Genomic DNA, 12677 nt, shown 5'->3' with positions numbered 1-12677 from the left:
AAATGTTTTTTATTGCCAAGAGCAGTAAACAGTTTACAGCACAAGGAACGTGTAGAGTGTCAGGTGCAAACATAAAGATACCAAAAAATAGTTGGGGATAAAATACAACAAAATAGAATAAAAATAGAATAAAGATAACTATAGCCTACAGAATACAGAGGAAGTTATTGTGCAATCTATCTGTGCTGTTTGACAATCTTCTTGAGGCTGCAGTCGTCCCTTATTCACTGTTTCCTACCTGTGACGGACCAGCACCTGTTTCTTCTGCATCTGGCCTCATCAATCATCATGGCTGTACAGTAACTGGACTATGATTACGGCCACACAAAGCAGACTCATACTGTGATCAGTCTTTAATCCTGTCCTGCAGCAGGAGTTTTGTCATTCTGAAGCAGGCCTAAGTTATTTTGTTTTTTTATTCAGTTGCCTTATTTTGACTTTTTGTGGTTATTATCTATTGCAGGGCTCCAGACCAACTTTTTTTGTACCGTACTAGTAGTAGCCTACAGTGGCCCCTAACTTTTATAGCCTAGTGCAAGCAGAAAAAGTTAGGGGGCGCACTCCTGTAAATCAACTTGCAACATAGGCTAAATATTCATATTTCCTTTTCATTCATGATCCTCACACACATGCGCAAGTAGATGAAATTTTTACATGCGCTGCCTCAAATTTTAGGGGCAGTCTGGAGCTATGATGTCAAAACAATATTGACTGGACAGGGTGAAAGAGTGAAATGCTGCCACCTGTGGATGTGGAGCAAGCAGCATAGCCTTCCTGCCTACACATCAAACCTTTATAACAGTTTGATAAGAGGAACAGGCGGCAATCAATCTAATCTAGCAAACAATGTTCAGTCTATCTGTGACCCTGAAAACCTGGGGTTAAGTTCAATAGAAATCATGATCAGTTAATATGAATGAAGTAGTGTGTGTGTGTGTGTGTGTGTGTGTGTGTGTGTGTGTGTGTGTGTGTGTGTGTGTGTGTGTGTGTGTGTGTGTGTGTGTGTGTGTGTGTGTGTGTGTGTGTAGTTGTGTAGTTGAACTCTTCCTGGTTCAGCACTGTTGTTATCTCAGGCTTCGGTCTGACTCTTGTCTGCTGTTATTTCTCCGGTTCCCGTTGAAACTGCTGACTCATGATGCAGATATAAACTAAGTTAGCAGCCTTGCACCGTCAGTTGGTGTCGGTAACTAGCAGCAGCAGCAGCAGCAACGGGTGGTGGTGGTGGTGGTGGTTAGGTAGCTGACTGACTGCTAGCTGTGGGAGTCCGCTGTTATTAACAGGTAAGACGCTTCGCTGTGTTGACAGTCCAGCTGGTTACTCGTTACTTCACCTGTTAACTAACTTCAGTTTTATTGTTTTACTCGACAAGTCTTTGGCTAGTACTTGTCGAGTTGTTTGTGAGTTTTGTTAGTTACTTTAAACTTCAGCCCGACACACTTCTCTCCACTAACTAGCCTGGTGCGTTAGCCTCCTAGCCCCGCGTAGCCTTGTTAGCAGCACGGCGCTTTACAGCCGGACTCCCTTCACATATCGGTCAATTTAAAGTCGCTTCGCTCACTGGTAAACAAATGCTGGCCCTAAAAAGTCACCTGGACAGTTTTGTCGTCTTATTGAAATGCTCTCACTCACTCGGCTCGAAAGTCACCTCAAAACTGAGCTTATTTAGAGTGCTTTTTAAAGTTGACTGTGGCCATAGGAGCTCAGTTACGGATTACTCGTATTTGCGTATTTAAATTACACGGAGCATTAACACACAGCTGTTACATAACTAAGGACTTGATCTATATACACACACATACACACACCTGTTTATTAGACTGTCAACACAATTCTTAAACTATCATGTAAAAGATCCAAATGGTTTATATTTGCTGGATTTATTAGATAATGGTCATTCTTCGCGAATACAGCGCAGAATTTATCATAAGATTTCGTTAATGTAGGCTACAAAAGTTCGTTTTTATCACGTAATAGACATAATATATTTTAAACAATTATCAAGGGATACAAAAAGTTCAGTTTGTACCGCTGGGTCATTTGTAATATTTACTTTCATCTCCTTCATTCTGTCTTTATGACAACAAACAAGGGACAAACATGTCATAATTTGGTCTACAGTCATTTTTGCAAATCAAAAGTGGTGGCAAAGATTTAAATGACAGTAACACCACCATAATATAAAATAATTAATTAAATCATATCATTTTTTGTTTTGTTTTGCATTTAAAACTTAAAGAGAGTTTAAGTTTTACCAGTGACATTGAGAGGAATATATTTCACTTTCTGTTGTCTGTATGTTTTGGCTTTTGTTTAATTTTTTGTTTTGAGAATTATAAATACGTGGTGTCTGTCCATGCAGCTAAGATTGACTACACAACAGTGTTCATTTTAGTTTCATAGAGCAAAACGTGTCCCTATTTAGTTTGATCTATCATCATCAGTGCACAGAAGAAAGTGCTGGGAATGTATTTAGATTCATGATGTCAGTGATGGTCAAAACTACATCATGGATATATTTGATTGAAGAGAGTTTTATATTCAGAACTTCAGTGAGTCATTTAATGTAAGAGCTGTTGTGTTTGAAGCATTTTTGCACTCACAGGGAGTAATTGTGTATATTTTTTTAGGTATGTGGGCATCCTGCTGTAACTGGTTGTGTATGGACTCAGCTGATGTTGAACAGTCTGGTGAAGCTGAGCGTCGTAATCAGTCCTACACTAACTCAGCCTTCACAAGTCAGCCGTCTTCTCCTCTTCCTGAACACACCTGTAAGGCCTGTGGAGGGAATTTTGAAACCCCTGCCAAGAAGGTAAGTCTCACATCACACACACATCAACAGGTCTGTTGAGGGTCAAAGTTAAGATCCTACCTATTATAGTAATTGTGCATTGGGTTCAGGATTAATACATCATTTGTGATACATGGATTGCTTTGTGGGTCCAAAGGCCTGAAGTTCTTTTGAATTGGAAAGTTGTCTGAGAGTTTTAGGCTCCATCGATTAATCTGATTATGGACAGATTGTGTATTGCTGTTGTTATTTACAGCAGCTTTAGAATAGACCTCTGCACTACATGGTGTTGGTTTACTTCAATTACAGAATTCAGATCCTTGGTTTAGGATCCTTTAAGCAGCAATTCCATCTTCAGTCTTCTTGGTCTCTATAAGCTAGGACAGGAATGGGTTTGGGTTTGGACTTTGGCTGGGGACAGAGTGTCAGGGACAGCAACACATGTGTCCTGACTCCAGTGTTGTCTCGGCTGTTTGCTTCAGGCCACTGTTGAGTTTAAAGGTGACCTGTTACTCCAGTCCTAGATCTCCAGGACTCTCAATCAGGGTTTCTTTCCTCTGAGACTCCATGTTGATGTGACTGCATTGATCTGCAGCAGAGATGCTGCTAATCTCCTGTTCTTCCACATTAACCAATGGTGATCTACTGAAAGGGATGAACATGGTCAGCAACAGTGCTCAGGCATGATACATAGGTACATACATAGTTGAGTAAGGCGAAGATAATCTGGAGAGACTCAGCCAACTTGGCTGCACAGTGCTCAGACACACACCACCCAGGCCAGTTGTCTAGTGTTTCAGGATGTCGTCTAATGACGTCACCCTTACCTGCTCTGCTGTAAAGGACAGGAGACTTGAAGTGTCAGATTGTGAAGGAAAATGCCGAAGGAGAAGATACAGCTGAAGCGATGAGAAAAAGTACAAGTGAGGCTGTGTCAAACCTGTTGTAGAGCAGGTTGAAAGTGCCTCCAGCTCATCACACCAGTTAACACTTCACACTTGACTGTTCCCATAAAGATCGATTGTAGAAAAGGCTCATATCTCCATCTAGCCTTTAGCCTTAGCCCTGGCTTCAATTCAGCTGGTAATGGGATATGTCCATATTTGGTATTGTTCAGATGGATAGACAAACTGGTCAGATTTTGGTGGCTAAACCTTAAGGGTCAAGTCTCAGTGACCTTACAAAAAAATATTTTTGGCGTGAACGCAATGTCTTCAGAATTCAAGACGGTGTGAAAACTATCAATAAACGTCCTCTTAGACTCAAGGACAAACTGATTAGATTTTGGTGGTTACAGATCAATGATCAGTGTTCTGTGACGAACCAGACACAAGACACACAGCTTCACATTATGAGAAACTCTCAGCCAGTGGTTCATACCGGATTTTATGTTCTTTTTCTCAGCGTTTAATGAACAAACAGTTAATGGAGGGAATGCATTAGATGATAATCACCTATTTCACTTTCACATTGATCCTGTCGAAGCTCAGTGTGTTATTGTTTATCGTGTCACAGACTGATAGAGAAGCTGCTGCTCAGCTGCGTGTCCACAATATACTTACGTACAAATGACTGGTTGACGTCACACAGCATCAGCATGTAAACTGGTTCCTGTCATATCTGTCTGTGTGTGTGTTTTGATGGCTCAGGAATTTCACCCACAATTACAAGTGGTGGGTGAGTAGTTTCTAAATGATCAGCGTGACTGAAAGCTGTCACACAGGTCTGAAGTGGTTGTGAGACAGTCCTCTCCGATTGATCGTTCCATTTATTTCTGTAAAAAAAAATACAACAAAATTGACTGAAGCTACAGCATATTAACATTACATTAATCACCAACCCTTTCACTACAGAACGATATGTAATCAGAGAAAATGGGACCAGGCCAGCAGATATTCTCCTTTACTGTGATGTGATCAGGGTTTCACCACCTGTCGTTCCCTTTTCTTCTCTCCACTTGCTCTTTATGCAAGTTATGACATAAGCGCTAGTATTTCAGAAAGAACTGTAATGTGTGCTGAGTAGACTCTCAGTCAGTGCCCTCTGTGTCCCATCTCATGCAGCATCACAAGGCAAAACTGTTGCCGTCATGTTACTCATGTCAGTGTGATGGTTGTGACTGAACACTGTAAGTGTCTTGTAGTTTGGCTCATAAGTAGACAGTTGGTCTGAGGCAGTCTGATGTGTCTGTCAGTCAGGCGGAGCGTACGCAGAACGGACTCCGCAGGCGTCCACAGGACATGTATGGCAAAGATCACTTTTTACTACCGCGCGGACTCCGCGTATGTGCCCATGTGATAACTTACGGCCCCACTTTGCTGGGACCAACCCTCAGTGAAATAATCACTCTCCTTCAAACGGGCATAATGTGTTTCTGCACTTATTTTTCCAGTATTTTCGAGAGCGACAGGGACAGTGTCCAAGATCGACCAGTCATTGTTTCTCTCTCTCCATCTGTCTGTCCCTGTCTTTGTCTTTACGTTAATCATTAGCTCTCTTCCTCTGCCTGTCTCTCTCTCTCTCTCTCTCCCTCCCACCACCTCACTGACCATCTCCCTCTCTATCTGTCTGTCCACCTGTCTCTCACAGCATGTGTGTGTGGACTGTAAGAAGAACTATTGCAGCCGTTGCTCCGCCCAGCGGGAGCCCCGCCCTCGTCTCTGTCACACCTGTCAGCGTTTCTATGGGAACCTGATGGAGCGGGCGGAGCTCATGAAGCTCAAAGTGAAGGAGCTCAGAGACTACCTGCACCTCCACGAGGTCTCCACCCACCTGTGCAGAGAGAAGGTGAGGTCGTTCAGCGCCCGACACACCTGCGACTCCTCCCCGCCCCCTCCCCCAGTGACCCATGTTTGTTCTTCTACAGGAGGAGCTGGTGGAGCTGGTCCTGGGACAGCAGTCCTCTCCGTCCAGCGGCTCAGCCCCTGAGACTCTAACTCCTGACCCCCCCTCTATAATCCCTGATCCCCCCATCTCCACCCTGACCCCTGAGCCATCCACACCCTCCCCGGTCTTGACGCCGGACCCTCCTGCTGCACAGCCTGAGGCCCCAGACCCTCCCACAGAGACCACCAGTGCCGAACCTGAAGTCGAAGATGAAGACCAGGTGAAATCTTAGCTGGACTTTACACGTTGGTCATTAGTGATCCAGGAAAGGTCGTGTTGTGAATCAGGGTGTGTGTCTGTTTGTTCTGGTTCAGACCTGGGATCCCGAGGAGCCACAGGTTCCAGGTCGCAGGGCCTCTCTATCGGACCTGAGCTGTGTGGACGACATCGAGGCGCTGAGTGTCCGACAGCTGAAGGAAATCCTCTCCAGGAACTTTGTGGACTACAAAGGCTGCTGTGAGAAATGGGAGCTGATGGAGAGAGTGACCCGGCTGTACCAGGACCAGCAGAACCTACTGGGTGAGTCCGCTGCTGTTTCTATACCTGTATGGGACAGGTTTTCACACAATGTTAGCTGCACATTGCTTTTACATGAAAAAGACTTAATCACTCTATTAAATGTTTGGTTTTCTCTGCTACTGTCAAGGTTAGGATAAGGCGTCTGTTGGTGAACCAAACCTGTTCATGAACAGACACCTCCTTGCTCCTTGGAGCCAAAGTGTCTTTTCTGTCTCTATTTCTGTCTGGCTTGTTTTAGTGTTTGCTGGTAGGTGAAATCTAGCACACAAAGCATCTTTTCTCCACTTCCACTGTATCGCTCGCTCCAGAACCACACACAAGAGCGAACATTTTTTGAAGAAAATAACTAGTGGGGGGAAAAAAAGCAAATAAAACACGAAATGGAAGCATTGTCATAATTCCCATGGTCAGAGTGGTCTATGTGACAGCTGTTTCCTTTAAAAGTATTCTAGGCTTCAGAAACCATCAAATACATTTATCAAGAAACAAGTCTACAGGTCCGACTAAGTCTGATCTTATCTGTCTGATCCACAATGAATGAAATCATAGACTTTACAGCTCATCTGTGAAGAAATCTAACCCATCTGTTTTGTGTCTTTCAGCTGCCAATGCTGTGAACGCTCAAGGTGAGTTTTTGTTTTCTGTCCAGAGTCTATAAAACCTGCGAATGTCTAAGGTTTATTAGGCTCGATCAAGGAGAACAGAAGATTCATCAACACAATATAAGTGTGTGATGCCACCTCAATTCTGAGGGGCCTCACAGCAAAGTTCAGATTCTTATACTGGAAAGATGGACAACACCTGCAGGAGAGATGTGTTAACATCCTATTGGCTATTGTGCATAAACATTAACATAAAGATTCACACCTCCTGATGGGAGAGCAATAATGGTTTCTCTCCTCACACCATGTGTTATCCAGTGACGGTGAGCGTTATCATCTAGCTCTACAGCTGTGTCTACAGCCGCCAGAGAGTGAGATTTAAGACGCCAAAGAGGGGCCATAGCCTTGGCATGTTCCTTGGAGAGAAACTAGGGAAGCTAACTGTCTCCAACAGTAATCTAACAGAAACCTGCAAACTGGTCACCTTTTGGCTACAGTCACCTTTTTTTTAATGTCAACCAGGGTAGTAGAAGTGAATGAAGAGGGTTTTAGTTTTGAATGTTGTCACCTTTTTCACTAGTCCAGGGTTTGTATGTCTGTCATAGCTCTCCACCACAAACACAGAGGGATTGACCATTAACTACACAAACTATATAGAGAAGTGAAATTCTCTTCTAACAACCATCATCAGAGCAGTAAACTGTAAAAGTAACCAGTTCAGAATAGTCAGTCCTGTCTCAATTGTTGTTACAGTATTTCAGAATGAATCTGTTAATTTATTGTATATTTAATCAGTGATAATATGTCATAAAGCTGAAACAATCAATAGATGCTTTTATAATCGATAAAAGTAGTTGGCAATTGTTTTTTAATATTATCCCAGTGGTCTGTATGGATTGTGAGCATCTTATCTCAGTTGCAGAGAGAGTGCTGTCCTCATGGCGCTCCGTACGTCTCCCTGTCTCCCTCTAGAGTCTGGCTGTGGACCTGCGAGTCCTGAGGATAACATCTGTAAAATCTGCATGGACTCTCCCATCGACTGTGTCCTGCTGGAGTGTGGTCACATGATCACCTGCACCAAGTGCGGCAAAAGGATGAGCGAGTGTCCTGTCTGCCGTCAGTATGTTGTCCGAGCCGTCCATGTCTTCAGGTCCTGAGCCAAGCCTGACTTGGACCCAGGTAAACCAGACCAAACCAGTCTGATCACAGACCAACTGTACTGTTGTGTTTGTACCCTCTGCTCTGTTTACATATTGACTATTGTGAAGCAATTTTGTTATAGTTTAGTTTTACTATAGTTTTTATCCAACTTTAAAGAAAACTGGTTGTCTCCATCTCGTATTTGCTGCTAAATTTTGTCTTGTTTCAGTTTTTATTAGCTGAAATTTACACTTCTTCCAAACACAACCCACTTTGAGCCAGTTTAAATGTTCTCTCATTAACCTGTAAAACTATTTTGTTCTCAGCTAGACTTGTGTTTAAACCCAGCATCTGCTGAGCCTGACTGATCTCCTCCTCCTTCTCTCCATAGGACCAACTGTCAGAGCAATGAACTATAAACACATCTTCTTTATGGGACCTCTACAGAAAAAGAATGCTTTTATTTTGTTAGCCCTATTTTTCTAGTGTAAATGCAATATGGTGGAGGACTGTGCTGAAGAATAAGAAGTGACCTTCTGTGATCTGACTGCAGAGTTGAATAAACAGACTGACCTTCCGCTCCACTCAAGAATCACATCTGACCAATGAACCAACAGTCGTCTGTGCCTTCACCAGCTCATCACTGCCCCCTCTGCCCCGACACCGTCAGTCCTCCTCAGTGTGAAGAGGGTCTGGACCAACACCATGACCCAGCACTGACTGCTGAAGAGGACATCTACCAAAGACAAATGTGGCTTTACAGGTCAGAAGGGTCCATCCACACCTGTGCAGTGTCAGCGAGTGGTCACATGACCTCTAACTGAAAACACACACAGTGTTCTTACCACAGCCTATAATGTGTTTACAGTCTGCAGTGAGGTTACACTGTAGAATTAAAAATTTGTCAGCCCCTGATTGATCTGCATCCTCAGGACTGTTCATAAAAGCACCGCTAGTCCTGTTTGGTGTCAGGACTGACAGAGACCTGACACCACTTCATCCCCCAAACTAAAGCTCAGAGTTCCTCTGCTTTCAGACACCAGCCTCATCTTACGAACTATCTCACTCATGGACTTCTGTGAAGTAAAATCCAAACATTTAACTGAAGCTGTGTAAGTCCAGCAGCCAGAGTTGAACAACAGTAATGCATCTGATCTGAGGGCAGGTCATTAAACTGCCCTCAGATCAGATTATCAGCAGGATCTGACCTGACCTCACCCTGAGTCGCCTCAGGTGACTGGTCACTGGTGCAGATGAGTGTCCTGCAGGAGACGGGTGAACACATTCACAGTGTAACATTAGGTTGATGTGACGCTGCTGTTTTCCCTTCAGATCCTCACAAACTGAAAACTTTGAAAAACAAAGAGCTGAGTTGAAAATCACCGCCTTGGATACAACAGAAATCATTTTTTTATTTTATCGTCAGAAACGTTATATTTTCACTTCATGACCAAACCCAAGCTGTTCAGTTTTAAATGCTGACATTCCAGCAGACTCTGTCCTCCTTTGCATTATTCCCTGGGTCCAACCATGGGGTTTTGACCAGTTCAACCAAACGGTTTTTTTTTTTGCCATCTGCTCAGACTCCTTACGTGGTTAAATCGTGGCCTCAGTGTGTTAGATGATTGTGTGATTCTCTGAGCTGGTGCACAGACACAGCCTTGTAGATTCCTCTGAGGCCTGTCCTTTATATGTTTAGTACCACTTGACAATAACACTTACCCTATACAGTACTTATAAATGGTTTATAATTAGCTTATTCATTTGACTGTTAACACACAACTTACAGCATAGTTTTCATGTATTGGCAAGATAAAGTAAGTTACTAGTCAATCTTGTGAATTGATTACTGAATTGCTATTTGTCATTTTTATTATCTTATCAACATTTATTGATAGGTTACTATAAGGTGTACTATATGGTGTATAATATATTTTCATATAGTTACAAATCCTATAAAAGGGTAGTCGTATTGTAAAGTGGTACCATATTTTCTTCTGAGGGTCTGACAGTTTTAGGGATTATGTCATTTTAAACATAGTATTTTTTTAGACTGACTCCAGTGGCTTTATTGACATTTGTCACATTTATGACTATTTTTATGGCAATAGAAGTAAATAATTACACAAAGGGTTATTAGAAGTTATAAAACTTAAAAAAGTGTAATGCTATTTTTATAAGTCACCGATTTACCTGTGATTTCCTTGAATGTTTCCTGGACGTGACTGTAACCAGGCGCAGTTTCTAAAGAGAAATGGGACGCAGTTCTGAGGCAGCAACTCAAGTTTATGTGGTTGTGTTGAGCACATGTAAAGTTACAGAAATTGTACTAATTCTAGTCTCGTATGAACCATTCTTGTGTGACTCTGGGAAAGAACAAGAACAAGAATACGTAGCTAAACCTAATACTGGATTATATTGGGTTTGACAGACGATAGAGGCTCTGGGACACTTCCTTTAAAAACACAGGGAACAGGATTTGTTGAGTTTCACCAGCAGTCTCATCTCTGTGTGTTGTAGAACAGAAAGTTCAGCTGTGAATCTCTTGGGTTTGAAAATGTGTCTCATTCGACCTGGTGCCACCAATCTGTTGGTGCTGGAACATTTTGAACTTCATTTATTGATTAGCTTTGGTTGAAGTTGTGTAGAGATGATGCAGAGGAGATGTGTTGTCCCTGTTTGTTTTTGTTCCTGTGAGATCAATAAGTTAGATTTTTGCTGTGAGTGTTTTTATTTTCTTTTGTGTGAAATGATGGTTGCTACTTAAAGACTTCTTGAATTTGGGATCACACATTTGTGATCGGTGTCTGTAATCTGTAACATCTGTAATGTTTGCCTTTTAATTATCAGAGCTCAGCCGTGGTACTTTGATTAATTGATTATAATGCACTTTGATATCTCTGCTTCAAATGGGGTGAAGAACTGTGACAGTCTTAAATGTTCAAACCTGTTTCAAACAGAAACACACCATCCAGGTAGCTGTTAGCATCATCAGCTATCCCCACTGAGACCAGCACAACTGGAAGCAAACGGACAAGCATTCAGCATGTCATCCCAGGTGTTATTACAGATTAGATCTTAGATGCCTATGAGTGTTTTTTCCACCTCCAGACCTCTCAGATTATGTCATCTGAATAATTGTCTGAGGATCAAATGGGTGATCCAACGATCAAATATAATGTCACTAAAAGAAATCCAAGTTTGTGCATCAGGTCTTATTTTTCTTTCTTTGAATTCATCAAATGAGACTTCTGGCCCACAAAAAGGGCCCTGACCTCAGATTTAGAAATACAGTACTGCTTTTAATCAGAAACACTAGACTTGTTTGGTTGAAAGCTGCTTTAACTCTGTTTCACCACAGTTCAGACTCAAAAAAACAAAAACAAAATATTTTTAGAAATAAAAATTTTAGTTTTCTGGGTGAAGTTTGCTGAATACATTTGTAATAAAACTTACCTTCAAGTGTATTTGTGTGTCTCTGCTCCGTCCTTAACATACCGACAGTTCAACATCTGTGACCTCAGCATTTGTGTACAAACTCAACAGGGTAGTGACTAGTGAGAACTGCTGAAAAAATCATGGGTGTCACACTGCCGCACTCGCAAGACATCTACACCAAACACAGTGCGCAGAGCAAATAGCATCTTAAAGGACTCCACACATCCTTCAAATGGTTTCTTCACTCTCATGCAATCAGGGAGGAGATAGAAAAGCATTTAAGTCAATAAATTCCCAACTGTTAAATGGCCTATTTTCAAGCTTTGAAGCTTATGACAAACAGTAATAAAAAAGGGAAAACAGGAATTTTACAAAGCTATCTACCTTCTGTTAGTGGGGTGGGTGGACGTCTCTTAGGATGCAACACAGTAGTCTTGAATCATCGGAACATTTCTGAAGGTGACAGCCAGATGTTGGACATGACCTGCAGTCTGAGGTAGACAAAACAGAGACAACACTGTCCCTTGTGCAGGTAACACCTCAGCACTATGACTCACACACTAAGGGCTGGATGTAAGGTAGTCAATAACCCAGCATACAGCAGTGGAGTCGTTCATGTTGGAATGTGTGGCTGAATAAACTCGACTATTCAGGTGTCAAATAAAGTAAATCTAATAAAGAATACAAACAAATAGATAAAGTGGGAGGAAGAGGCTAACTTATTAATAAAAGGAACAGGTGCAGACAGCACTGAGAGCTGAAAAACACTACTTCCAACTCCTGTACTTTTTCAAACAAACCCCTTTCTAATCAACACCCCAAAAAAAGAAGAAAGAGCTAAATCATAATAAAGCAGCAAAAATACAGTCTATATCTGTTTATTACAGCATCTATATTTGGGTCTGTCATTTTTGCCTTTAGTTGATAGGACAGTGGGGAGAGGCAGGAAATGGGGGAAAGAGACTGGGGGAATGACACACAGTACTGATTGACCCAGTCGAGAATCGATCTGGCGATCACTGCATTGGGCATTGCTAACATGGGACATGCTATTAACCACTCAACCACCAAGCACCCTGTCCCTGACATTTCATTTTTCATAACATTAACAATATAGACTACTACTAGCCCTATGATCTGATTTTTTTTCCTCTTTTGTTTTCTGTGCTGCTCTATTCACCAAATAAAAAAGTGATAATGTGCATGACACTGATCCCCAGCAGTACACTCAGCAGTGCTGTGTCTCTGTGGCCTGTAGATGAAGCTGTTTCCTTACATGTCTTATCCATTGGCCAAAAACAGAC

The 12677-nt window shown here is 42.1% G+C and overlaps 1 protein-coding gene across 1 annotated transcript; it reads left to right on the top strand.

The window, feature by feature from the left end:
* Nucleotides 1-1027: 1027 nt before the first annotated feature.
* rffl (ring finger and FYVE-like domain containing E3 ubiquitin protein ligase) lies at nt 1028-11381 on the top strand. The gene is made up of 8 exons (XM_083985298.1): nt 1028-1280; nt 2628-2809; nt 5378-5575; nt 5655-5894; nt 5989-6193; nt 6796-6819; nt 7768-7974; nt 8327-11381. Exons 2-7 carry the CDS (start codon nt 2630-2632, stop codon nt 7950-7952), a joined length of 1032 nt encoding a protein of 343 aa, XP_083841424.1. The 5' UTR covers nt 1028-1280; nt 2628-2629; the 3' UTR covers nt 7953-7974; nt 8327-11381.
* The last annotated feature ends 1296 nt before the right edge of the window (nt 11382-12677 follow it).

The sequence above is a fragment of the Trachurus trachurus genome (assembly GCF_905171665.1).
Source record: "Trachurus trachurus genome assembly, chromosome: 13".
Lineage (NCBI taxonomy): Eukaryota > Metazoa > Chordata > Actinopteri > Carangiformes > Carangidae > Trachurus > Trachurus trachurus.
This window is presented reverse-complemented; position numbering and strand designations above follow the sequence as displayed.